This window comes from Jaculus jaculus, chromosome X (genome assembly GCF_020740685.1).
Source record: "Jaculus jaculus isolate mJacJac1 chromosome X, mJacJac1.mat.Y.cur, whole genome shotgun sequence".
Taxonomy (NCBI): domain Eukaryota; kingdom Metazoa; phylum Chordata; class Mammalia; order Rodentia; family Dipodidae; genus Jaculus; species Jaculus jaculus.
The window spans coordinates 50,997,415-51,024,919 of NC_059125.1; the positions used below are offsets into that span (position 1 = coordinate 50,997,415).

The 27,505-nt window shown below is 47.6% G+C and overlaps 2 protein-coding genes and 1 non-coding gene across 5 annotated transcripts in view; 1 reads left to right on the top strand and 2 right to left on the bottom strand.

The window, feature by feature from the left end:
• Window positions 1-965: 965 nt before the first annotated feature.
• Kcnd1 (potassium voltage-gated channel subfamily D member 1) lies at window positions 966-21,249 on the bottom strand. The gene is made up of 7 exons (XM_004670086.2): window positions 20,981-21,249; window positions 18,420-20,792; window positions 10,594-10,756; window positions 10,410-10,493; window positions 10,219-10,317; window positions 9,759-10,006; window positions 966-2,396 (listed from the first exon to the last, which is right to left on the bottom strand). Exons 2-7 carry the CDS (start codon window positions 19,538-19,540, stop codon window positions 2,159-2,161), a joined length of 1,953 nt encoding a protein of 650 aa, XP_004670143.1. The 5' UTR covers window positions 19,541-20,792; window positions 20,981-21,249; the 3' UTR covers window positions 966-2,158.
• Window positions 21,250-22,795: 1,546 nt separating this feature from the next.
• Gripap1 (GRIP1 associated protein 1) overlaps window positions 22,796-27,505 on the bottom strand; it is a 51,416-nt gene continuing 46,706 nt past the window's right edge. For all 3 annotated transcript variants that reach the window (XM_045140672.1, XM_004670085.2, XM_045140673.1), the window contains 4 exons: window positions 25,968-26,090; window positions 25,736-25,829; window positions 24,242-24,396; window positions 22,796-23,390 (listed from right to left, as the gene is read on the bottom strand). In XM_045140672.1, the coding sequence (XP_044996607.1) occupies window positions 23,298-23,390; window positions 24,242-24,396; window positions 25,736-25,829; window positions 25,968-26,090 (465 nt within the window). In that variant the 3' untranslated portion in view covers window positions 22,796-23,297. The remainder of the gene's footprint in view (window positions 23,391-24,241; window positions 24,397-25,735; window positions 25,830-25,967; window positions 26,091-27,505) is intronic.
• LOC123457006 lies at window positions 26,961-27,095 on the top strand. Its single transcript, XR_006634853.1, has one exon. It is a non-coding gene; the product is annotated as a small nucleolar RNA U109 (small nucleolar RNA).

The following is a 27,505-nucleotide window of genomic DNA, read 5'->3' on the forward strand; positions in this document are numbered from 1 at the left end:
TGTAATTTATCCATCTGAGTTGTAATTGTTGTCCACCTTCCATGTTCAACTCTGTGTATTAGAGAAATCAATACTTTTTCCATCTTTGTACTCCAAGGCCTAGTACATGATGGGCAGTTAATAAGTATTTGATGAATTATTGTCTCTATTTCACAGGTTAGCAATCTGACATGTGAGGGTGGTCCTCTCAACCAGGAATTGGAGCAGGTAGACCTCAATACAAGATCTGTCTTCTCAGTGTTCTACAGAGCTCAGTCACACACTAGCCTGACATAGCAGTACCCAGAAGAGAACTAGGGGACATCCACAGGAAGGAAAATATGGCAAGTGAAAGGTGCTTTTGTTAGGGTTAATTTTATGGTTTTATTTTTTCTTATCAAAAAGCCTAGATTGGGCTGGAGAGATGGCTTATCGGTTAAGCGCTTGCCTGTGAAGCCTAAGGACCCCAGTTCGAGGCTCGGTTCCCCAAGTCCCACGTTAGCCAGATGCACAAGGGGGCGCACGCGTCTGGAGTTCGTTTGCAGAGGCTGGAAGCCCTGGCGCGCCCATTCTCTCTCTCTCCCTCTATCTGTCTTTCTCTCTCTGTCTGTCGCTCTCAAATAAATAAATAAAAATAAAAAATTAAAAAAAAAATCTTTAAAAAGCCTGGATTTAAATCCCCCCTAAAAGAGCTATGTGTTACTCTGGGTCTTGGTCTCCCCATCTGTGAATAAGGGAACCAGAATAAGATGATGTTCAAAGGCACTGTCTCAGGGCTTCACTAGCTATAGAGGTAAACTCTTCAAAACACTCTCTTTCATATCTCCTCTATCCTTATATTCTAGAACACATCATCAGCCATCCAGCTTCCACACCTTCACCCATACCAGCCCTTCCACTGTGGAAAGAAATTGAGATCAAAGTGTCCTTAACTCCCTCCCAGTCCAACCCAGCCTCCAAACCCGGAATCAGGAGATGCTCAGTCCTCATCTCTTCTCTCAGGTTTTATTGATGGATGGAAACCGTCTTTATCAGCTGCTAGCTCCACAGAGACAGAGCTTGGGTGGGGGGCAGGGGACAGGGAACCTGAGATGATGCCAGATTTCAGCCTGAGAAGACAGTTCCAGAAGGTGACCCAAGAGGGAGAAGAGAGAAGACTATATGGAAAACAGATATGGAGGAAGAGGAAGCAAACAAGTTCTTCCTATGCCTCCCTGAGTTCGGGGACAACTCAGGCCTCTGTCCATGACACTTTTGGACTCCTGCCCGAGAATAAAGAATTGGCCCATGATCTCCAAACACAGCCTACCTATTGCTGGTTGCTGGGCTCTTATCTCAGCAGGTCCAGACTCCAACCCCACCCAGGAAGAAAGCAAACCAGAGAAGAGTAGTTAGAGGTGGCCCAGCTGATCAGGGCAGATATAAATGTTGCAGCAAACTGGTCTGAGGCTTTGCATATTGTCATGGCAGCAGTTGCTATTGCTAGAGGTTGCTGGAGGCCCAGCAGAGGACAGGATGACAGGAACCCATTTCCAACAGCCAGTATGGTAGTATTTGTGCTATCTGTGTGTTAAGAGAAGCAGCCTGAACCCACGGTCAAAGCCTGTAAGGTTGGCAGGTCAGGGCACTGCCAAGGCCACAACCCACGAAGCCCATGGTTGCATTCCAAGCTTCGGAATCTGGGAATTGCTGAGCCTGGTGAAGGGCAAAGACTTTGCCTCCTAGAGACTAGATTAGAGGTGAAGGTTACCTCCTCTGAACCCCCAAACTTGTACAGCCCAGCCAAAGAAAAGATTAAATTTCAACTCTCCCTGCCAGGCCAAAGTTCAGATGTCAAACTAAATGGAGTTTTATCTGCCTCTGAGGACCCAAGGGGAAGAGCATGCAGGAGGCCAGATGGAGGAGAAGGACCAGTCCTAGCATGGTGGAGCAGAAACTTGGGACCTGTGAAAGCCCAAGGCTTCAGCTCCTATCAGGAAAACTGTTTGGGCTAGCAGACGTTTCCTACTCCTTGGCTACTTCCCCATCAGGTGGGCCATTCCATGAAACTTCCATTGCATAGTTCTTGGCAGGAGGAAGAAGAGGTCCTCTGCCTACCCCTCCACGGCTCCCCAAAATATGGCTTTGGAAAGGAGTTCCCAAGAATGAAATGGGCCCTCTGAATGGGCAGGCACACTCCTCACAGGGAAGAGATCTTGACAGTCTCAGGGAGGAGGCAAGGGGGTTCCAGACTGGAGTTCCTGAGGATGTTGCTGGCCCTACCACCACTGCCACGACCACCGCCAGGAGAGGAAGGTTGGCTCTCATCTGGAGTGTTGGCAGGAGGTGTGGGAATACTGATGATGGCAGCCACGAAGTCCCGGCTGTCGCAGTTCAGATCAAAGCTGTCATGGGGCTTGGCGTTGAGGCTTGAGCGGCTGTGGACAGGGATGAGGAAGAATGGAGGCTCTGAAAAGGTCATCATGATATTTGCTAAAGCAGCCCTCACACTTTCCTTAGCGGGTCTTTGGCACTGTACTAGATCTTTCTCCTCCCTTGAAGATGGTAGTAGATAGGGAGATCTCTGGAGTCAGCTAGTCTGGCATTCAAGTCCTTTTCAAACTTTTGGCTTATTATTTTTATTTTTGGGGGGGTTGGAGAAATGGTTCAGTGGTTAAAGGCAATTGATTACAAAACCTGATGCCCTGGGTTTGATTCCCCAGTATGCACATAAAGCCAGACGCACAAAGGGACACATGTGTCTGGAGCTCGTTTACAGTGGCAAAAGACTCTAGTGTACCCATGCACTTAAAAATTTTTTTTGTTTATTTTTATTTACTTATTTGAGAGCAACAGACAGAGAGAGAAAGAAGGAGAGGGAGAGAATGGGCACAGTTGGCCTCCAGCCACTGCAAACAAACTCCAGATGCATGCTCTACCTTGTGCGTCTGGCTAACGTGGGACCTGGGGAATCAAGCCTCGAACCAGGGTCCTTAGGCTTCACAGGTAAGCGCGTAACCACTAAGCCATCTCTCCAGCACCCCCATGCACTTTTTCTATTTTATTTTATTTATATTATAACAGGTTATACTCTTTTATGCCCTCGCCCCTGCCCTTATTACCATGGGGGCCCTCCTCAGTGGGGTTATGGTATGCACTGTGGAGTAATGAAGGCCTCAGTCAGTCTATGCCTCAGGGCATTCCTACCCAGTGTGTGGCTCTTACAATCTTTCTACCCTTTCTTTTTCTCTCTCTACTAAATAAATAAATAACATTGTAGCTTATCTTTAAATATATATATTTCTTCTCTCTGACCACTTGGAATTTCTAGCTATGGGTGAGTTTTTCCCTTGGCCGGGCCTGGGAACCCAGGCCAGGTTGAGCTAAAGGGAGGCCTCCTAGGACTGATTCTCCACATGGGTTCTTTACCCCCTCTAGCTCTCCTCATGGCAGTAGCTCCTTGAACTTTCTTTTCTCTCTTTTCTTTCCAGTTTTCCCAGGTCTTCCATGTGGGATCTCAAATCATTTGGGTGCCTTTCCTTGGCTCTGTACTTCCCTCAATAAATATAATAATTTAATAATTAAAATATATTTTTAAAATATTTTTTTGTTACTTTTATTTATTTATTTGAGAGTGACAGACAGAGAAAGGGGGGGGAGTGCAAGCCAGGGCCTCCAGCCACTGCAAATGAACTCTAGACGCATGGACCCCTTGTGCATCTGGCTAACATGGGTCCTGGGGAATCGAGCCTTGAACCGGGGTCCTTCGGCTTCACAGGCAAGCGCTTAACCGCTAAGCCATCTCTCCAGCCCTTAAAATATATTATTTTGCCAGGTGTGGTGGTACACATCTTTAATCCCAGCACTTGGGAGGCAGAGGTAGGAGGATCGCTGTGAGTTCAAGGCCACCCTGAGACTATATAGTGAATTCCAGGTCAGCCTGGGCTAGAGGGAGACCCCACCTCAAAAAACAAACAAACAAAACACACACACACACTATATATATATCACACGCTATATATATATATATATATATATATATATATATATATATATATATATATTTTTTTTTTTCCCCCTGGGCTGGAGAGATGGCTTAGAGGTTAAGGCATTTGCCTGTAAGCCAAAGGATGCTCGTTCGACTCTCCAGGACCCACGTAAACCAGATGCACAAAGGGGTGCACGCATCTGGAGTTTGTTTGTAGTGGCTGGAGGCCCTGGTGTGCCCATTTTCTCTCTCTCTCAAATAAATAAATCAAGTTTAAAAAAAAGAGTGTACCTCAAAACACTGTTTAAAAAAAAATATATAGCCAGGAATGGTAGCACACGCCTTTAAACCTCGCACTTGGGAGGCAGATATAGGAGGATCACCATGAGTTCAAGGCCACCCTGAGATTACATAGTTAATTCCAGGTCAGCCTGGACCAGAGTGAGACCCTACCTCGAACCCCCCCCAAGAAAAAAATATATGTATATATTTTTGCCGGGTATAGTAGTGCATGCCTTTAATCCCAGTACTCAAGAGGCTGAGGTAGGAGGATTGCTATGAGTTCAAGGCCAGCCTGAGATTACATAGTGAATTCCAGGGCAACCTGGGCTAGAGCGAGACCATACCGTGAAAACACCAAAACAATGTATTTCTTATTTGTGTGTGGGGGGGTATGTGTATGGCATGGCAGAATCACTTGCCACTGCAAAGGAACACCAGACACATGAGTCACTCTGTTGTGTCTGTCTTTATGTGGGAAGCTGAGAAATTGAACCCAAGCCAGCAGGCTTTGCAAACAAGCACCTTTAACCATCTCCCCAAGCCCTAACTTATTTTTTAAATATTTTATTTATTTATTTGAAAGGAAAGAGAGAGAGAGAGAGAAACAGAGAAAGACAATGGGAATGCCAGGGCTTCTAGCCACTGCAAAAACAAACTCAGATGCATATACCACGTTGTGCATCGGGCTTTTAGGTGCATACTGGAAAATCAGACCTGGGTCCTTTGGCGTTGCCAGCAAGCACCTTAACAACTAAGTGATCTCTCTAGCCCCCTAATTTATTTTATTTTTTGGTTTTACGAGGTAGGGTCTCACTCTAGCCCAGGCTGACCTGGAATTCACTCTGTAGTCTTAGGGTGGCCTTGAACTCACAGCGATCCTCCTACCTCAGCCTCCTGAGTGCTGGGGTTAAAGGCGTGAGCTACCACACCTGGCTCCCTAACTTATTTTTTGAGACAGGGTGTCATGTAGCCAAGGTGGGCCTCTAACTGGCCATGTTGCCCAAGATGACCTTGAAATACTGACACTCTTGTTTCCACTTCCTGAGTGCTATGATGACAAGCAAGCACCACCATATACAGTTTATGAGGTGCTGGGGATGGAACCCAGGACTTTGTGCATTCTAGGCAAGCACTCTACCAACTATGTAGCTTAGTGTTAAAATACTAGACTAATGTATAAGAAACCTATGGTTCTATCCCTGGGTCCGAAAAAAATTTTTTTGTTCATTTGTTTTCAAGGTAGGGTCTCAGTCTAGCCCAGGCTGACCTGGAATTCATTATGTAGTCTCAGGGTGACCTTGAACGCATGGCAATCTTCTTACCTTGGCTTCCTGAGTGAGTGCTGGCATTAATAGCATGTGCCACTACACCTGGCTGAACTTTTTTTTTTTAAACTTATTTTTATTTTTATTTATTTGAGAGCGACAGACACAGAGAGAAAGACAGAGGGAGAGAGAGAGAATGGGCGCGTCAGGGCTTCCAGCCTCTGCAAACGAACTCCAGATGCGTGCGCCCCCTGGTGCATCTGGCTAACGTGGGTCCTGGGGAACCGAGCCTCGAACCGAGGTCCTTAGGCTTCACAGGCAAGCGCTTAACCACTAAGCCATCTCTCCAGCCCCATTTTTTTTTTTTGAGATAGGATCTCACTCTAGCCCAGGCTGACCTGAAATTCACTATGTAGTCTCAGAGTAGCCTCAAACTCATGGTGATCCTCCTACCTCTGCCTCCTGAGTGCTGGGATTAAAGGTGTGCGCCACTATGCCTGAGTTAACAATTTTTTAAAATATTTTAATATTTATTTATTTGACAGAGAAAGAGGGAGAGAGAGAGAGCCACTGCAGACAAACTCCAGGTACATGCGTCCCCTTGGGCATCTGGCTAGCATAGGTCCTGGGGAACTGAACCTGGGTCCTTCAGCTTTGCAGGCAAACACCTTAACTGCTAAGACATCCCTCTAGCCACAAAAAAAAGTTTTTTAGAAAGAAAAAAAATGGCTAGGCATGGTGGCACATGCCTTTAATCTCAGCACTCAGGAGTCAGAGGTAGAAGTATTACTGTAACTTCAAGACTACCCCGAGACTCCATAGTTAGTTCCATATTACCCTGGCCCAGAGCAAGACCGTACCTCAATAAAAATAAACAAAAAATGTTTGGCCCATTAAATAACCTGTGTACTGACTTGTCAATTATCTCATCCTACTAGAATGTATGTTCCAGGACAGGGATTGCTCTCTTTTTCTTCAATGCTAGGAATGGGACTTCCACATGCTAAGCAAGTGTTCTACCACTGAACTATATACCCAGTTCTAACATTCCTCCTAAGTAGCTGGGGCTACAGGAACATTCCACCAGTGCTGCTCAATAACTGTTTGAAGGACTAAAGAGCAGGGAGCTAGGGAGATGATTCAGCAGTTAAAAGCACTTGCTTACAAAGCCTACCAGCCTGGGTTCAAATGCACAAAGTAGCACATGTTTCTGGAGTTTGAATGGTAAGAGCGCCCATTCTCTTACTTTCTTTGTCTCATTCACTCTCATAAATAAATAAGTTGGGCATGGTGGTACACACCTTTAATCCCAGCATTTGGAAAGCAGACGTAGGAGGATCGCCATGAGTTCGAGCCCACCCTGAGACTCATAGTGAATTCCAGGTCAGTCTGAGCTAGAATGAGACCTTATCTTGAAAAAAAAAATGGCACACTCAGAAGCTATAGATTGTTACTAGAAAAAATTCAGTGCCAGGGATGAGATACCTTCCAGTGAGTTGTTGGCCAGGGAGGTCACTGATGCCCCCAAAACATTGCAGGGCATTGTTAAGGCTCTTGGATTCCCATCAGGAATAGATGGTAAGACCCTATTGATGAAGACTCCACATACTGAGACTTCAAGGTCACTGAGAATTCCTGCTGGAGCGGAGCTGAAAACCTCCTCCATGTAGACCAGCTGACAGAAAGCTGGAAAAAGCCATGCTGCATGTAGTTCAATAGAAAAGAAAGAAATCACCTGTGAAGATACTCAACAGTGGACACTGCAAGTCTTATATTTGGCCAGCCAGGCCAAATGAGCCAACGGGTGCAATAGTGGCATGTCTATCATGATGGAAACCAACTGCCCCCTAACTGGACTGAAGGCCCACTCCACAGGAGGGAATACATGTCTGGTACTGAAAACCTATGATGGGGGAGGCAATGAGTCCTAGGGGTGTAATACCTGCAGGTATTTGGCTAAATGCATATATTATGCTCACCAAACTGCCTGGTAAGCACTCCTCTTAATGTTCATATCCATATATTAATGCTACTTTCACTTTTGGTTAGAGAAGCTTCTCTTTTCAGATGGCAGTGATGTCTAGGATGACTCAACAGGTACCACAGTGCTAAGAAGAAGGGACAAAGGGGTGTTCAGCACTGAAACATCTCTACCACAACTTCCAAGGCTCAGGGTCCATTGCAGAAGAGGTGGCAGAAAGAATGTAAGAATCAATGGGGACTGGAGAGACGGCTTAGCTGTTAAGACACTTGCCTACAAAGCCAAAGGACCCAGATTTGATTCCCCAGGACCCATATAAGCCAGATGCACAAGGTACATGTGTCTGGAATTTGTTTGCAGTGGCTGAAGGCCCTGGCATAGCCATTTTCTCTTTCTATCTGCCTCTCTCTCTCTAATAAATAAATAAATAAAATTTATTAGAAAAAAGAATGTTATAGGTAGGATGATTGCCATGAGTTTGAGGCTACCCTGAGATGACAGTGAATTCCAGGTCAGCCTGGGCCAGAGTGAGACCCTACATTAAAAAAAAAGAATGTAAGAGCCAAAGGAAGGGTAGGACTGTTTACAATGCAATATTCCAGACACAATTTGGCCTGGATATCTATGACCTTGCAGTGCCTGGCACTACCTATCCTAGACCCTCATAATAGAAGGAAAAGGTGATCACATCACAATAACATAGAGACTGATTGAGAGGGGAAGGGGATATGATGGAGAGTGGAGTTACAAAGAGGAAAGTAGAGGAAGGGAGGGAATTATCATGGTTTATTGACTATAATTATGGAAGTTGTCAATAAAAACATTTAAAAAATGAACAAGGTCTGGCGTGTGGCACACGCCTTTAATCCCTGCACTAAGGAGGCAGAGGTAGGAGGATTGCCATGAGTTCCAGGCCACCCTGAGACTATATAGTGAATTTCAGGTCAGCCTGGGCTAGAGTGAGACCCTATCTTGAAAAACAAAAACAAATGAACAAACAACAGGGCATTGTGGTAATATCAGCATTTGGGAGACTGAGGCAGGAAGATTGTTGTAAGTTTGAGGTTAGCCTGGGTTACATAGCAAGACCCTGTCTCACAAAAGTATTGTGGCTAAACTGAGCAAGGTGGCACATGCCTTTAATCCCAGCACTCAGAAGCAGAGGTAAGAGGATCATCATGAGTTCAAGGCCACCCTGAGACTACACAGTGATCCAGGTCAGTCTGGGCTAGCAGAAAACTCTACCTCAAAAAAATACAACAAATGGGCTGGAGAGATGGCTTAGTGGTTAAGCGCTTGCCTGTGAAGCCTAAGGACCCCAGTTCGAGGCTCAATTCCCCAGGACCCACGTTAGCCAGATGCACAAGGGGGCGCACGCATCTGGAGTTTGTTTGCAGTCGCTGGAAGCCCTCGCGCACCCATTCTCTCTCTCTCTCTCTCTCTCTCTCTCTCTCTCTCACTCTCTCTCTCTCTCTATCTCTTTGCCTCCTTCTCTCTGTCACTCTCAAATAAATAAATAAAAATTTTAAACAAATACAACAAAAACTAGGGCTGGAGAGATGATTAGTGGTTAAAACATTTGCCTGCAAAGCCAAAGGACCTCAGGTTGATTCCCCAGGACCCATATTAGCCAGATGCACAAGGTGACTATTGCATCTGGAGTTCATTTGCAGTGGCTGAAAGTCCTGGCACACCCATTTATCTCTCTCTCTCTCTCTCTCTCTCTCTCTCTCATATAATAAATAAAAATAAAAGGTTAAAAAATATATTGTGGCTAGAGAGATGGCTCAGCAGTTAAGGTGCTTTCCTATAAAACCTAATGACCTGAGTTTGATTCCTCATTTCCCATGTAAAGCCAGATGCACAAAGTGGCACATGCATCTAGAGTTTGTTTGCAGTACCTAGAGGCCCTGGTGCACCCATTCTCATTCTCTCTCTCGCTCTCCTGGGCGTGGTACATACATACCTTTAATCCTAGCATTTGGGAAGCCCAGGTAGGAGGATTGCTATGAATGTGAGAGACCAGCCTGAGACTACATAAGAAATTCCAGGTCAGTCTGTGCTAGAGCGAGACCCTATCTTGTAAAACCAAATAATAACAATAATAAACAAATAGAAAGAATGAATGAAGAACAAGGAATTTCGAGAATAAACTCAAAGTCCCCACCCAGAGGAGTGCAGATTTTTTTCTTGACTTGCTAGGCCCGGAGTCATTGAAAACTCAGACTCACAGGTCCAAGCTAGACACTGCCCAACTGGGGACAGAACGTAGGTTGGAGCTTACCTCTGGGGAGCAGGGCTTCTCTGAAGCCCTGCCAGTGTGTCTAGCTCCTGCATGCTGCCACGGCTAACCGAGGCAGTGGAGTTGGCAAGACGGATGGCACGGCGCTTGGCCCTGCGGGGGCAGCAAGATAACAGGCTGCCAGATCCCATCGGCTGGGAGGAGACCGAGGTACAACGGCTGGTACGGCCACCCAGTGAGGCAGCTCCCAGGGCCTCACTGAAGGTTAGCTCATCTGTGAACTCATGGCACTGTAGGCAGAAGGGAAGCAAAGTTACAAGACATCCCTAGTCCCACCTTCAGGCCTTTGCTTAAGCACAGTCTCTCTCCCTTCCCTTGTGTTGCCCATCCCGTAATGCTTAGTCTCTTCTAGGAAGCCCCATGTGATTTCTCATTGAGGGGACTGACTTGGTGGCAGAGGGACACCCTCCCTCCTGCCATGCCACATTTCCTTAGGCCTCACCGTTGTCTTCTCTAGACAGTGCAGCAAATGATGATGTTGCTGCTCAAAAGCAGACCGGCTTCTGACACACAGCGCCTGCCCCTCCCCACTGCCACTATCCTGAAATGAATGAATGGAACAGAAAGAAAAGGTGAGTATCTTCCTCCTCCCATCCATGTTCACCCCCATCCCCAATCCCGACCCCTCCCCACCTCAAGGCCCCCATTTTGCTTATACTGCAGGAAGGCGTTGGTGGTGCCACTCTTTGCCAATCGGATCCTTGCCAGGCGCACCTTCTACAAAGAGAAGACAAAGGGTCAGGTAAGTGAGACCAAGAGCAAACTGGCTTGCAGTGTGGGGATTGAGCATGCTCAGAGAGAAGGGAGACACAGTTACCTGCTGTGCTCGGCGCTTGTCAGCCCGCTGGTTCTGGTGGTAGATGCGGCTAAAGTTGGACACAATGACTGGCACAGGCAAGGCAATGACCAAGACACCACTAAGTGAGCAGATGGACCCAAAGATCTTGCCAGCAATGGTGCTAGGCACCATGTCTCCATAACTAGGAAAGGAAGGAAGTGGGCTAAGATCAGGAAAAACGCTCAGTTCCCACACTTTCCCATTTTACACCACCTAGTCCTGACTCACTTTGTAATGCTGGCCAGGGACTGAGACTTTCTGACTCTCAATTTCTTGCACTGTAAAATGCAAGATGTAAACTGTAAAATGCAAAAATTTTAAATGTGGAGAACGACCTCTCTAGTCTTCTGCAGTGAGGGTCAAATGAAAAAAAGCGGGACTGTCCCTCAGCCTCCACCATGTGCTGTTTCATCTGAGCTACACACTGGACATCTGAGTGAATTGGAACTCTATTCATACCAAGCAGAAGGGAGTCCAGGGAAGTCATATTCAATTAATATAGGCACGTAGAGAGAGTCTTAGCACTACAGGACAACTGAGGAGCTCTGCATCCCAAGAGGAGTGTTTTGTTAGTTTTGTCCAACTCTCTATATTTTCCAGTACAACCCCTTCTAATCACCCCCAGGGGAAGTCTCAAAACTGTTCTGTGAAAAACAGGGAGCCTTAACCGGGCGTGGTGGCGCACGCCTTTAATCCCAGCACTCGGGAGGCAGAGGTAGGAGGATCGCCATGAGTTCGAGGCCACCCTGTGACTCCATAGTGAATTCCACGTCAGTCTGGGCCAGAGTGAGACCCTATCTCGAAAAACAAACAAACAAACAAACAAACAAATAAACAAACAAACAAGAAAAAGCAGGGAGCCTTAAACCAGGCATGGTAGTGCACATCTTTAATCCCAGCACTTGGGAGGCAGAGGTAGGAGGATCGCTGTGAGTTCGAGGCTACCCTGACACGACATAGTGAATTCCAGGTCAGTCTGGGCTAGAGCGAGACCCTACCTCGAAAAAAAAAAATAGAGAGCCTTGGGCTGGAGAGATAGCTTAGCGGTTAATTGCTTGCCTGTGAAGCCTAAGAACCCTGGTTCAAGGCTCAATTCCCCAGGACCCACAGATGCACAAGGGGGCGCATGCGTCTGCAGTTCGTTTGCAGTGGCTGGAGGCCCTGGTGCATCCATTCTCTCTCTCTCTCTCTGCCTCTTCCTGTCTATAGCTCTCAAATAAATAAAATGGAAAACAAAAAAGTAGGGATCCTTGAAACTCGCCCTGCCTTCCTCCACGTAAGCACTCTCCTTGGAGTTGGTGTAGAGCCAACTTTACTGACTTGTTTCTCAGAGGGAGAGCTTAAAGTGATTCCATAGTTGACTTGCCCAGGAACACACAGCACACTCTTTTTTTTTTTTTCCTTAAATCTTTACTTTGAGATCTGACACTCATTCTTGGGGTGTCTGCTCCCATCTATCAGAATTCTGCTGTCCTCTAAAGATGGCGTCCTTTCAGACTAACTTTAGCAAGAGATAGAATTAATGAACACATACAACTGGAAAACTCGGAGGCGCTCTGGCTTTGGGCACATGTATATCCAGACCTTTCTCAACAAGGTCATTAGTACACACAAGCCCCTCTGCCTCTCTCTTTTTCTCCTTTGGAGTTCCATCCGTATTAGCCTCTGTCTCAGGGCAGGATGGGTGAAGCTGCTTCTGCACAGCAGCACACTCTTTTTTACAGCACATTTTTGTTCTCACCTCAAGTCCTTCTCAGACACATGGTCTCTACAATCTTCAGCTTCCAAGCTTTTGTTCAAGCTGTGTCCTAACAAGGCTCTTCTTTATTTCTGTTTTGATTCCCTTTTTATTGAGACAGAGTCCTGTGTACATCAGCTGAGATAACCTTGAACTTCTGATCCTCCTGCTTCCACCTCATGAGTGCTAGGATTATGAGCATGCACCACCACACCGCTGTATGTGGTACTGGGAATTCAACCTAGCATGCAACCACTCTACCAACTGAACTATAGCCTCAGCCCCTTTCACTTGTTTTTGTTTGTTTGTTTTCTTTTCTTGTTTTTCGAGGTAGGGTCTCACTCTAGCCCAGGCTGACCTGGAATTCACTATGGAGTCTCAGGGTGGCCTCAAACTCACAGTGATCCTTCTACCTCTGCCTCCCGAGTGCTGGGATTAAAGGCGTGCACCACCACACCCGGCTCATGGTGTTCTTAAAGACTGCAATGCAGGTGCTGGGATCTTTCTCTATAAATTTCCATCCGTGGGCTTAGGTACACTGTTACTGCTCAGCATATTTGGAATGAATGACTGAATTGGCTTGTTTAATGCTCCAATAGAGATACAGAAATTTCTGAGTAGAAAATAATTATTGTTTGGGGTTCAGTCTTGATTCAACATATAAATATTGAGTCCTAGCCAGATGTGGTCATACACCCCTTTAATCCCAGCAGTCAGGAGGCAGAGGTAGGAGGATCATCATGAGTTCAAGGCCACCCTGATACTACATAGTGAATTCCAGCTCAGCCTGGGCTAGAGTGAGACCCTACCTCGAAAAACCAAAAAAAAGAAAAAGAAAAAGAACACCATGAAAAAGCTGAGCATGGTGGTACATGCCTATTATCCCAGCACTTGTGAAAGCAGAGGCAGGAGGATCATTCATTTTAGGTTTGAGGCTAGCAGGGAGACCTTGTCATAAAACAAAACAAAATACCATGAAACAGGGTATGTAGCTCCTGGTAGAGCCTGTATCTAGTATGTCGGAGGCCCTGGGTTCGATTCTCAACACACACACAAACACACACACACACACAAACATACACATATAAAGGAACATCAAGAGTTTGGTGATTCCATTTGATACTTCTATCCCAAATGTGTTTCCTCTCAGGGATTGGCTATAAAAAAATAATATTGATGGGGCTGGAGAGATTGCTTAGAAGTTAAGGAGCTTGCCTGTAAAGCCAAAGGACCCAGGTTTGATTTCCCCAAAACCCATGTAAGCCAGATGCACAAAGTGGCACATGTGTCTGGAGTTCATTTGCAGTGGCTAGAGGCCTTTCTCTCTCTCTCTTTCTTGATTTTTTTAAAGTTTTTTAAAATAAATTTTTATTTATTTATTTGAGAGTGACAGAGAGAGAGAGAGAGAGAGGGAGGGAGAGGGAGAGAATGGGTGCGCCAGGGCCTCCAGCCACTGCAAATGAACTCCAGATGCGTGCGCCCCCTTGTGCATCTGGCTAACGTGGGTCCTGGGGAATTGAGCCTCGAACTGGGGTCCTTAGGCTTCACAGGCAAGTGCTTAACCACCAAGCCATCTCTCCAGCCCCTTTCTTGATTTTTTTTGAGGCAGGGTATCACTGTAGCCCAGGCTGACCTGGCACTTACTCTGTAGCCTTGAACTCACAGGGATCCTCCTCCTCTGCCTCCCGAGTGTGGGGATTAAAGGTGTGTGTCACCACACCCGGTCCTCCAATTCTCTCTATATATCTGCCTCTCTCTCTCTCTCAAATAAATAAATAATACTTAAAAATTTTAGCTGGGTGTGGTGGCTCATGCCTTTAATCCCAGCAATCAGGAGGCAGAGGTAGGAGGATTGCTAAATTCAAGACCACTTTTGAGACTACATAGTGAATTCCAGGTCAGCTTGGACTAAAGTTAAACCATACTTTGAAAAAACAACAACAAAATATATATAGATGGGCCAGGTGCGGTGGCACACTCCTTTAATCCCAGCACTTGGGACACTGAGGACTGCTGTGAGTTCAAGGCCACCCTGAGACTGCATAGTGAATTCCAGGTCAGCCTGGGTTAGAGCAAGATCCTACTTCAAAAAATCAAAAATAAAATAAAATAATAGGGCTGGAAAGATGGTTTACCGGTTAAGGCACTTGTCTGAAAAGCCAAAAGACCTCAGTTTGATTCCCCAGGACCCACATAAACCAGATGCACAAGGTGGCACATGCATCTGGAGTTTGTTTGCAGTGGCTGGAGGCCCTGACACATCCATTCTCTGTGTGTCTGTCTCTTTCTGCCTCTTTCTCAAATAAATAAATAAAAATAATTTTTTTTATTTTTTTTAAACTTTTTTTTAAATTTTATTTATTTATTTATTTGAGAGTGACAGACACAGCGAGAAAGACAGATAGAGAGAGAGAGAGAATGGGCGCGCCAGGGCTTCCAGCCTCTGCAAACGAACTCCAGACGCGCCCCCTTGTGCATCTGGCTAACGTGGGACCTGGGGAGCCGAGCCTCGAACCGGGGTCCTTACGCTTCACAGGCAGGCGCTTAACCGCTAAGCCATCTCTCCAGCCCAAAAATAAAATATTTTAAAAATAGGGCTGAAGCCAGGCGTGGTGGCACATGCCTTTAATCCCAGCACCCTGGGATTACATAGTGAATTTGAAACCCTACCTCAAAAACAAACAAACAAACAAAAAAAAGGGCTGGAAAGATGGCTCAGCAGTTAAAGCACTTACCTGCATCTGGAGTTCATTTGCACCAGCTAGAGGCCTTTTGACCATTCTCTCTCTCTCTCATCTGCCCCTCTCTCTCAAATAAATAAATACAATATTTAAAAAATAGGGCTGGAGCTGGGTGTGGTGGCACACACCTTTAATCCCAGCACTCGGGAGGCAGAGGTAGGAGGATCGCCGTGAGTTCGAGGTCACCCTGAGACTCCATAGTGAATTCCAGGTCAGCCTGGGCTTGAGTGAGATCCTACCTCAAAAAACCAAAAAAAAAAAAAAAAAAAAAATGGGGCTGGAACGATGGCTCAGCAGTTAAGGTGCTTGCTTGCAAAGCCAAGGGACCCAGGTTCAATTCCACAGAACCCATGTAAGCCAGATGCACAAAGTGATGCATATGTCTGGAGTTCTTTTGCAGCAAGTGGAGACCCTAATATCTCTCTCTCTCTCTCCCCCTCTTTCACTCTCAAATAAATAAATATAAATTAAAAAATAATAATAATATTGATATATCCAGGTGTAGTGCCACAGATCTGTAATTCCAGCACTCAGGAGACAGGGGAAGGAGGATGAGTTCAAGGTTCTCCTGGCTAACAGTAAGACTTTATCTCAATAAAAATGTAGTGCTGGGAGGGAAGGAATTACCATGGGATTTTTTTTTTAATAATCATGGAAAATGTTAATAAAAATTTAAAAATTAAAAAAATATATATATATAAACAAATAAAATGAAAAAAAAATTTAAAAAATGTAGTGTTGAGGTTTGTGACACCCACCCATAATCCCAGCATATGGGTGGAGGAGACAGGAGGATTAGGATTTCAAGACCAGACTCAACTATGTCGCAAGTTCGAAGCCAGTCTGGGTTATATGAAACTCTCAAAAAAATAATGCTAAGCCGGGTGTGGTGGTGCATGCCTTTAATCCCAGCACTTGGGAGGCAGAGGTAGGAGGATTGACCTGAGTTTGAGGCCACCCTGAGACTACAGAGTGAATTCCAGGTCAGCCTGGGCCAGAGTGAGACCCTACCTCAGCAAACCAAAACAAATAAATAAAGTAATGCTGAAAATATCTTATGGGAACCACCAAGGAATCACAAAATGATAGAGGCAGTACCTCACACAAAAGATAATTCTAGAAGGCTGGGAGGCATGTATCCTCAAAATGACAAAAAGGTGTCATAGGAAACCACTACTTATGCATGTTGTAAAAGAAGTATTCAGAGGGGCTGGAGAGATGGCTTAGTGGTTAGGCGCTTGCCTGTGAAGCCTAACGACTCTGGTTCGAGGCTCGATTCCCCAGGACCCACGTTAGCCAGATGCACAAGGGGGTGCATGCGTCTGGAGTTTGTTTGCAGTGGCTGGAGGCCCTGGCGTGCCCATTCTCTCTCTCTATCTATCTATCTGCCTTTCTCTCTCTGTCACTCTCAAATAAATAAATTTTAAAAAGTAACAAAAAATATTTTAAAAAAGAAGTATTCAGAAACTCACCATTAGTCAGGTGTGGCGGCACATGCCTTTAATCCAAGCACTCATGAGATGGAAGGATCACTGTGAGTTTGAGGCCACCCTGAGACTACATAGTTAATTCCAGGTCAGCCTGGACCAGAGTGAGACCCCACCTCAAAAAAACGAAATAAAGGAAAAAAAAAACTCACCATGATACCATTGAATCCCCTCAAAGGGATCATTTTACACTTTAATTTTTTTATATTTTTATTTATGTATTTAAGAGAGAGAGAGGGAGCGGGAGGGGAGAAGCACATAGAGAATGAGTATACCAGGGCCTCTAGCTACTATAAAAGAACTTTAGAGGCACATGCCACCTTGTGCATCTTGCTTACATGGGCCCTGGGGAATTAAACTTGGGTCCTTCGGCTTTGCAATTTATAAAGTGGGGAACTAAGAAGCCAGGCATAGTAACTCATATCTGTAATCCAGCACTTGGGAGGCTGAAGTAGGAGGATTGCTGTGAGTTCAAGGCCATTTTGAGCTATATAGTGAACTGTAGACCAGCCTGTTTGACAAAGTGAGATCCTGTTTCAAAAAAAGGAGAGTGCCAGGCGTGGTGGTGCACATCTTTAGTCCCAGCACTTGGGAGGCAGAGGAAGGAGGATCTCAGTGAGTCCAGGCTACCCTGACATAGTAAATTCCAGGTCAGTGTGGGCTAGAGTGAAACCCTACCTTGGAAAAAAATAGAGGGGCCAAGTGTGGTGGTGCATGCCTTTAGTCCCAGAACTTGGTTCCAGGTCAGCTAGGGCTAGAACAAGATCCTACCTCGAATAACCAAGCAAAAGGAGAGGGCTGTAAAGATTTCTCAGTGGTTAGGGTGCTTGCCTGCTAAGCCTAATTACCTGGTTTCTATTCCGTAAGTACCCATGTAAGGCCAAATGCACAAAGTGGCACATGTGTCTGGAGTTCATTTGCAGCAGCTAAAGGCCCTAGCGTGCCCATATTCTTTCTCTCTCCCTCTTTGCAAATAGTGTTTTTGCAAACAGTTTTTGAAAATAGTGGTTTTGCAAATAGTTGTTTTTGTTTTTCGAGGTAGGGTCTTGCTCAAATCCAGGGTGACCTAGAGTTAGTCTCAAACTGGCCTCAAACTCAGTGATTCTCATACATCAGTCTCCTAAATGCTGGGATTAAAGGCCTGCGCCACCACACCCATTGCAAATAAAGTACTTTTTTAAGAGAGAAGGTGGGCGTGGTGGCACAAACCTTTAATCCCAGCAGTCTGGAGGCAGAGGTAGGAGGATTGCTGTGAGTTTGAGGCTAGGCTATACAATGAGTTCCAGGTCAGCCGGGGGTAGAGTGAGACCCTACATCAAAAGAGAGAAAAAGAGAGACGGGGGGGGGGGGGGGGGGGGGAATTGAGACTCATAAAATGTTGAGAAAAAGGCAGCAGCTGAGACAGCCCTTGAACCTGAGTTTCCTGACCTGGAAAAATGAAAGTAGGTTCAGAGCTGAAAAGGGTTAAGAGATTAAGTACAACTTTACATTTTTATAATGAAGTCTTTGTCAAATTCAAAAAGGAGACAAGTGTGCTATTGCACACCTGTAATCATGGCACTTAGAGCCGGGGCACTGGGATCATGAATTTTTGACTACCCTGGGGTGCTTAAGACCATGTTTCAAAAGAAAGGGAGGGAGGAGGGAAGCAGGAAAAAAGGAAGAAAGTAAGAGGAAGGAGGGAAGAGACAGAACGAATATGAATGGGCTTCACATATCTGAAGACCTGGGTTCAATGCCCAGCACTAAAGAAAACAGAGAGCCTTCTCCACCCTACCAAGTGGTACAGGCAGGGTGGCATAACTGATCTCATAGCTCTTAGCTCAGTTCGGTACTCACCCAAGTGTGGTCATGGTGACAATAGTATACCAGAAGGCCGCTGGGATGCTTGTAAAGTTGGTCTTGCTGGTGCCCTTCTCAGCATAGAACATGACAGTGGCAAAGATGATGATGGCCATAGTGAGGGAAAAGAGGAGAAAGCCCAGCTCAGAGGCACAACTCTTGAGTGTGTAGCCCAGAATCCGCAAGCCTTGCGAGTGCCTGGAGAACTTGAAGATTCGGAAGACTCGGAACACCCGCAGAGTGACAAAGGCACCAGAGACATCATCATTCTTGGGCACAAAAAGAGCAATGTAGTAGGGCAGGATGGCCACCACATCGATGAGGCTCATCACGCTGCGCAGGAAGCGACCACGGCTGGGGGCGGCAAAGAGCCGCAGGAGGTATTCACCGGTGAAGATGAGCACACAGGCCGTGTCCATGCAGAAAAAGGCCATCGGGAAGCGGTCACCACAGGACTGCTCCCTCAGTTGGCGCCGCGCGGGGCCTCGGCACGGGATGGTCTCCACCACATTGGCGATGACTGACACAGCGATGAAGAAACCGGTCACATAGTAGAAAACAAGGGCTGCAGTGCTCGTGTGTGGGTTCTCGAAGGCCCGCCAGAGTCGCTGTCGCAGGGAACTGCCTGACGGTAGGGCTGGTCCGTCCCCAGCCTGTTCAGCCTCTTCGTCCTCGGCCAAGCGCTCCGCGTTCTCCTTCTTGCGGTCCCGGTACTCTTCCAGGCAGCAGTCGCCCACCAGCTCGGGGACGAGGCCATAGAAGGCCAGCTCTTCATCGAAGGCCTGGATACACTCCTGTCGAGGGCAGTGCAGCCGGCCTGTGCGGTAGAAGTTCAGCACATGGCGGAACATGTCTGGGTCACGATCGAAGAAGTACTCGCCCGAGTCCGCATCATAGAAGAATTCCTTCTCCGAGCTGCCCAGGAGAGTGTCCGGGTAGCGATCCAGTGTGTTTTTCCAGGTCTCAAAGCGCCGGCCACTCACGTTCACCACCAGAACCTCATCCCCTCGAGATGCCTTCACCCCAGGGGCTGGGGGCAGGGGCTGCTGGGCTAAGGGCAGCCAGCCCACCGCTGCGGCCCGTGCAAAGGGCAGCCATGTGGCCACGCCTGCTGCCATCCTGAGGCTCCCCAGGCCCACGGAGACTTGAGGGGGGTGTGGCAAACGTTTAGGAGAAGGTAGCTGTCTCCAGGATGGTGGGGGCTTGGAGAGGCCCTGGGCTACCCGGGCAAGGAAACTTGGGGTGTCTAGAGAGGCCAAGAGGAACCAGGAGGAGGAACGAGAGAGACAGGCAGTAGCTTGGTGGACATTTAAAGTCTAGGGGAGGCCTGAGTGGTGGTGTCCCAATTGACTGAGAAGGGTCTGAGGTGCCAAAGGAACCTCAGGTTTAGAGAGACTGAGATGATTCTAGGGGGTCAGCATGTTCCTGAGAGATGTCTAGGGGTATCTAGAGGGACCGAGAGACAAGTAAGGAGTTATCCACACTCATGGGTTCCCAACAAAGGGCCTGAAACCCCTCAGCAGGTTGGAGAGGATATAGGGACATCCAGAGAGAGGAAGATGGGACCAGAGGTGCTTGAAAGAGGCTGATAGTCGGGGGAATATTAAAGGGTCCAAGAAAGAGGAGGGGGTTTGTCTACACCCTCAAGTCTTCTGGGGGGCAGGGGAAATAAGGGAGTTGGAGGACCCTTGAGGATCTGGAAAGGGTACTGGAGCATCTCAAGGGTGCCTATAGAGCCAGGAGGTTGTAAAGAGGCTAAAAAGTGCCTTGGGAGTGACTGGAGCTGCCAAGAATAGCCTGGGGGGTGTTTCTACACACTACAGGAGTTCTGGGAAAGGCCGGAGAGGCAAAGGGCCCCAGGTGGGGCTGAACAGGAGAGTGGGGTAGTTAAGAGGGTGGATTTTCTTAGGGGCTGGAAGATATCTGTGGGAGAGGGTATCTGGAGGGCTACAGGAAGCCTGGACCACTATCTGAAGAGTTCTGGGGAAAGGAAAAAGGGTCTTGGGGAAATCCCAAGAGGCTTAGGCACAACTGGACCAAAGTTGGGCATAGCCCTCAGCACACCGATCTCAAAAGACTAAGAGGAAAGGGATTTCCCCCCCAAAGTGGGTTGGAAAGTCGGGTACTGGAATGAAGTTGGGTGTGTCTCCGGGAAAGGGGGCTGCTGGACAAGGCAGGAGGCTGGCAGGGGAGTCCGGGAGAAGGCTGGGTCCCACCTTTGGGGGCAGTTCTGAGGAAACCACACCCCGAGGGGCTGGCGGTGTGTACCCAGCAGCGGTAGCAGCGGCGGCGGCGGCGGCGGCGGCGGCGGCGGCGGCAGCGGTAGCAGCAGGAGGAGGAAGAGAAGGAAGAGAGCAGCCACAGCCAGTTCTAGGAGGGAAGGTAGCACAGGCAGGGAGAGAGGGGCTAGGTTCCTGGAATCAGGCTCTGGAAGGACAAGGTCCACTGGGACCCCTAAGGACTGTCCCAGGATGGATTATGGCATGGGGGCCGGACCAGAAAAAGACAAGGACGACCTATTGATGGCTACCTCCCGCTCCCCACGGGGCCATCCTCACCTGTGTCCCCGCTGCAGCAGTAGCAGCAGCAGTGGCGGCGGGGCCGGGGGTACCAAACACCGGAGCTCCTGGCCCCTTCTGCAGAGCTGCAGAGTTCTCCTCCTCCGGCTCTCTCTCCCCGCCTCTCGGAGCTTGCCGGGAGATGGAGCTAGAGGCAGGGAGGGGCCTCGTGGTTCCCACAGCCCCCTCCCCTAGGACAGCTGGAGAGAGACCCTGGGGAGACTCCGCCTCCTACAAAGCTGGTTGGGCCTCAGTCGCGTCATCTGGAAAATGGGGGTGGCGGGGAATTCTGCCAGTTCTCCCCACCTCCTTCCTGGACTCCCCCTTCTTCCTGCCCAGCGCCTACCCTCTCTGCCCCCAAGGGCCCCCACCCCCACCCTCCTGAATCAGCAGCACTTAGCAGCTCGGATCGATGGGGAGGCGTCTGTTAATGGCCCCAGAGCGGTGTGCCACGGGGAATGATGCAGCGCTGTATCCCCTTCCCTGCCCCCAGGCTGGGGAAAGGCAGGAGGGGAGAGGAGTTGATGAGGTTGTTTTTCTAGATGGTCAGTCTACCAAAGCCCCCCCACACACACACAGAGGGGGCATGGGTTAGAGTCTTAGCTCTAAACATGACTTACACTGTGTGGGACTAATTACACGTCTTCCGGTTTGGGGATAGAAAATGCGAGGTAAGGAGAGTGCAAATTCTTGGCCCCGCCCCACTCCCCTGGCAGGCCCCTTGCCAAGGGAGCTGGATTCCTTATCTATCCATACATCATGCTTCCTTATCTATGTATTCAGTAGCCTCAAGTCACACCTCCTTCCATGACAGGTTCTGCTCCTGGGTGGCAGGAGCAGGGAATATGAAGAGCCTCTGGTAGACATGGGTGGGTTCAAATCCCAGCTTTGCCATACTTGCTGTATCCTTGAATAAGTTTTTCCTCAGTTGTCAGATGGAGTTATCCCAACTTGCCAGTGTCCTTTGGGGCATTGACTGAAGTGATGTGAAAGCGGGGGCAAAGGAAGGCCTGGCGGAATGCCTAATCTTAAGTAACTAAAGGTGTGGTGATGAGGGTGCTGCAAGACAGCCAAGCCGAGCCTTTCTATCCATTTACCCCTTCGCGAAGTCCTCTGCCCATTTATCACACTTCTGATGTCTCCTTCTATGACCCCACCTATGCACATAACCGCTCTACCCATTCTCCCATCACCTGCCCACTCATCCACTTGCATGTTCACCCATCTACTCAACCACCCTTCACCCATTTATCTGTCCATCTAATGTCTCCTACTTTCCCTTTCCTATTCATTTACTCATCCATCCATAATTCCCTTTGCTTTGTCAGTTTATTCCCAACTTGTTCATAAAGCCATCTATATATCTTTGTTCCTAATTCACTCACCTGTCCATTTGTTCACCCATCTATATATCATCTATCCATTTATATTTCCATTTACCCACCCTCGACCTATCCATTTATTGATCCATTTAGCCATTTATTCATTCAACATGCATCCATCCACCTATTTGTTTCCCAACCTATCCACCAATAGTCCTTATAACCACCCATTTATTTATCCATTAGTCCTCCTCACCACTTATCCATCCTCCCATGTGTCCACTCATCTCCACTCACAACTTCATTCACATCCACCCACATACGTATCTGAAGACTCTTCTGCTCCACTCAGTTTGAGAAGTCTGTCGGGAGGTAGGTGAGGTGAGGGTGTAGGGTTAGTCAAGCTGCAGCCAGAGGCCTCTATCTCCATTCCAATGGAATAATCCCCCCCCAGCAAACCCTCTTGATTTTAAAGAATGAGACCAGACAGTCAGTGGGTGGGCCCCTCTGGCCAGATGGTATTTTGGCTGCACAGCCTTTACGTGCACGTGCACATGTGCGTGAGTGCGCGTGCACACACACACTCATACGCTCACTCTCACACACTGCTAGAACAACATAAGAGCATAGACCACACCCCCCACCCAACATCCCCAGTCCCAAATGCAGAGTAGCAAGGCTTCCAGACATAACTTAAAAAATAAAAAACAAAAAAAAAAAGAGTTGGTCTCTGGGAGAGCTCATGCAGAGATGAAGGCAGAAGCCCTTGGAGGTCAGCGCCAAGAAGGAGAAATCCCTGCCCTTCCCTCAGGATCCTCACTCCCCAAGGGCCTCTGCCCTCAGTCAGGTTTGTTAACACCAGCTGTACATAGGCCTCTATCTCCTTTAATGTCCAGTCTCCCAAACCACTAGCTTTTGGTGACAGCCTCCATTTCCCCACCACTGCCCAAAGGAGTAGCGGGTGGGTGGGGGGGTTGGGTGCAGCGTGAGGATCTTTAGCTGACTTCTCCAGGTTCTAGGTCTGGGTCAGGGGACCCAACGCACTCCTTGCTGAGCCGCACAATTTCCTGGGACAGAACTTCCATGTCCTAAGAAACAAATGAGTCATCAGGGGCCAGAAAAGGAGAAAGGGGCAGCTCTGTTACCAAACGTAGGGCAGCACCTGTTACTTCTTTCTCATCCCACTCATCAATGCCCAGAGGTACCTGGCCCTGGGATGAGAAAGTGCTTGGGAAAATTCACAGAGCCACTGCCAGAAGGCTGGGTACAAAGAAGTTGTGAGGATAAGTCTGGAGCCTTTGGAACTGAGGAGAATGGGAAGGTGACTTGCTGTGGCCCAGTGCTGTTATATATATGATTAATGCCCTCACTACCTTCTAACAAATGTGAGCTTGCTTCTGCAAAGCAGAAACTGGGTCTAACTCTCTCAGAGATGAGGGCATATTGGGGGGGGAGGGTGGAGAATGAATGTGTGAGTGAACCCATCAGGGATCTATGGCATGCAAATAGGTACAAATGAACTGTGCAAGGGACAAGTAGGGAAGTAGGTACATGGGAACTGGTAGGTGAGCGAAAGGTAAGACAAAAGGTGACTGATGATTAGATGAGAGAGTGATAGATCAGAAAATGGGTAGAAAACTTGGGGAAGATGATCCCCTGGATAGATGAGTAAGTGGGAGAGAGAGAGGGGGGGGCTGTGTATGAATGGGTAGGTGGGAGAACAAAGTGACAAGTGAAAGACTAAAGAGATAATAGTAATAGGTTGAATGGAAGATGGGAGGAGAGAGCATGAAAGTGTGGCAGATGAATGAAGAGTGGTGGCTAGGAGGACAAGGACTGGGTAGAGGGACAGAGGAACCAGCAGATGGCCCAGGGATTGTGGCTGGGGAGGCAGGTGGCTGGGGAGATAGAGCTGGGTAGGCTGATAGTCCACACTCGCCTTGTGCAAGTGCATATTCTTGGTGAGCTGTTCTTCCAGCATGTTCTGCAGCTTCTTGTTCATCTCCCGAAGGTTCTCGTCACCTGGCTTCACTAGGTCTCTCAGGACGCTGCCGAGCCCACTTCGGTCTGTGTGGCCTGCTGCCACAGACACATCTGCAAGGGCCCAGGCTGAGCACCACCCCCTCGGCAGAGCCAGAGGAGAAACCAGAGTGGGCAGAGACAGAGGAGAAGGGAGCAGGGGAGGGGGAAAGGAAAGCAGCTAAGTTATGTAGGGGGCAGAGGCTTCAACATGAAAACTCAGTTGTCACTAGCCATGCAACCCTGAAAATGAGGGTTAATACCTAACCCATGGCACTGGAAAAATGCGTATGACTGATTCCACGTGAAGGACAGAGCAGACAGTAAACCCTCAATATTCAGTACTCGTCAGTGGGTATTACTAATTAGAAAAAAAAAAAACAGGAAGAGAAGGTATGAAAGAAGGGAGCAAAAGAAATAAAGACCAGGGAGTTGGTATAAGAAAAGAGAAAGAAGGTAGCAGATAGGTGGGAAGGAGGAGAGGGCCAGGGAGGAGGGAGAGGAGATAAGGACTCCAAAAAGGATTGAAAAAGAAAATGAAAATTTGTGGCCAGGCATGGTGGTGCACACCTGTAATCCCACCATTCCAGATGCAAAAGATTAAGGCCAGCCAGGGGTACGTGGTAAAACTCTGTCTCAAGAAAACAAAAAAGGGGGGCTAGGGAGATCAATGGTTAAAGTTACTTGCTTGCAAAGCCCAATAGCCTGGATTTGATTCCCCAGTACACATGTGAAACCACATGCACAGTGGCATATGTATCTGGAGTTCATTTGTAGTGGCAAGAAGACCTGGCACACCCATTCTCCTTTCTCTCTCTCTCTCCATGCAAATAAACACAGTATTTTAAAAATGAAAACAAAAAATGGAGCTGGAACAATAACGCTAGTAAAAGAAGATTAAGTACGGAGACAGAAATAACGGATATACTGAGCTGGAGAGACGGCTTAGCAGTTAATGCACTTGCCTGCCAACCCAAAGGACCCAGGTTCAATTCCCCAAGGCCCACATAAGCCACATGCACAAGGTGGTGCATGCGTCTGGAGTTTAGTTGCAGTGGCTGGAGACCCTGGTGCGCCCATTCTCTCCCTCTATCTGCCTCTTTCTTTCTCTCTCTCTCTCTCTCTCTCAAATAAATAAAAATAAAGGTTATACAGAAAAGGAGAAAGGGAAGGAAGAGAAAGGAGACAGTGATGGCCAGGGAAACCTACTAGGGAATGCATAGGGGAGAGATGACAAGCATGGAGAGGAGGAAGGAGGCTTGACAAAGAAGCAAACAAAGCTTTCCTGCTCCCCCCTCCTCCTGTTGGTAGCTTCTCTGGGTCATAACAGGAGAGAAGTGGCAGCATAGAATAATGGAGAAAGAAGGACAAGTGAGACTGGAGGAGGTGTGAGGGCTGGGGAGGGAGCACTGACCAATCCGGCTATCCATGACATAGGTCTCAATGATGGCGCTCTTCCGGCAGAGGTCCTCTGCCATGGAGGCACTGCTCACCTCCAGGTGCTTCACCTGCAAGATGGTCCAACTCACCTCAGGCCCCTCACCTGCACATGTTCTCCCATGAGGAGGGACCCAGACAGACCCCTCCTTAGTAGGCACCCCCACCTCCGGGGAACTTTCAAGTGGGTACTAGCAGGCACACAGCACCTTCTCTTCCAGCATCCATTTCTCCTGCTGTGTCTCAGCCAGCCGCTGAAAAAGCTCAGCCACTTCCTCATCAGACAGCTCCGCTGGGCGAGGAGGCTGAGCCTGAGGACTGCTGGATAAGGACTACAGGAAAGAAGAAAGAGAATCCAGCTGAAGCTCAACAATGCCCACTCCATATCTGAGTCTGGGGCTGGAGGCCCATAGGAGATTGTGAGCCCTGTGGCTGGGGATGGAGGCCAGAAACTCTGCATTTCCCTTAGCCTTTATAAAGGGAGGCAACAGTGCTACCACCACCAAAGAGTCTTACTGAGAGGATTAGGGTAAATCCTGTAGCAAATGGGATCTACCTCCCAGCTAACAGGAAATGAAGATGAGAATAGAACAGGCTACACCATTAGAAGCAGTTAAATAAATAAATAAATAAATAAATAAATAAATAAATAAATAAAGTAGGATTTTTTTTTTTTTTCCCTGCAGGTCAAATGGCCTGGACTCTTCCATGAGCTGATGTGAAGAAAAGTTGGGCGTGGTGACACACACCTTTATTTTTTTTATTAATTAGTTTTGTATTCAGAAAATACAGTCAGTTTGGTACCATTATTTGGCTCATCCATGACCTACACCCTCCCCATTGGCACACACCTTTAATCTCAGCACTCTGGAAGCTGTGCTAGGAGGATCAGGATTGATGTGAGTTCCCAGCCAGGCTGGGACTACAGAGTGAGATCCAGCTAAGCCTGGGCTACCGTGAGAACCTACTTCTTAAAAAAGAAAAAAAAATGTGAGGGAAAAAAAGGATCACAAAAGATTCAAAAGAAGCCAGGAATGGTGGCTCACGCCTTCAATCCCAGCACTCAGGAGGCAGAGGTAGGAGGATTGCCATGAGTTCAAGGCCACCTGAGACTACAGAGTGATTTCCAGGTCAGCCTGGACCAGAGTGAGAACCTACTTCGAAAAACCAAAAAAAAAAAAAAAGATTCAAAAGGCAGCTGGGTGCATGTGGAAATGCCTTCTCCTCATTCCTTTTGGAGAAGGAATACATCCATAACATGCTACACACAAAAAAAGGAGTTCTCAGGACTGCCAACCTTACAGTAGAGGTTGAGTAGTAGTATTTCTCCTACATTAAAAAAAAAAGATAAGTTATATTAAGTTGACTCATTTTATCACATTTTGTGTTAACTGAAAATTTAACATGAAGTTTATTAAATAGCAGAATTGTATTTGCATATAAAAAAAGACAGTTGGGCATGGTGGTGCATGCCTTAAGTCCCAACACTCAGGAGGCAGAGCTAGGAGGATCACTGAGTTTAAGGCCAGCCCAGGACTACCAAGTGAGTTCCAGGTGAGCCTGGGCAAGAGTGAAACTGTGCCTTGAAAAAAAATAAAAACTAAAAGTACTCAGCTGGGCATGGTGGCGCACGCCTTTCCTGGGAGGAGGCAGACATAGGAGGATCACCATGAGTTTAAGGCCACTCTGAGACTACATAGTGAATTCCAGGTCAGCCTGGACTAGAGTGAGACACTACCTTGAAAAA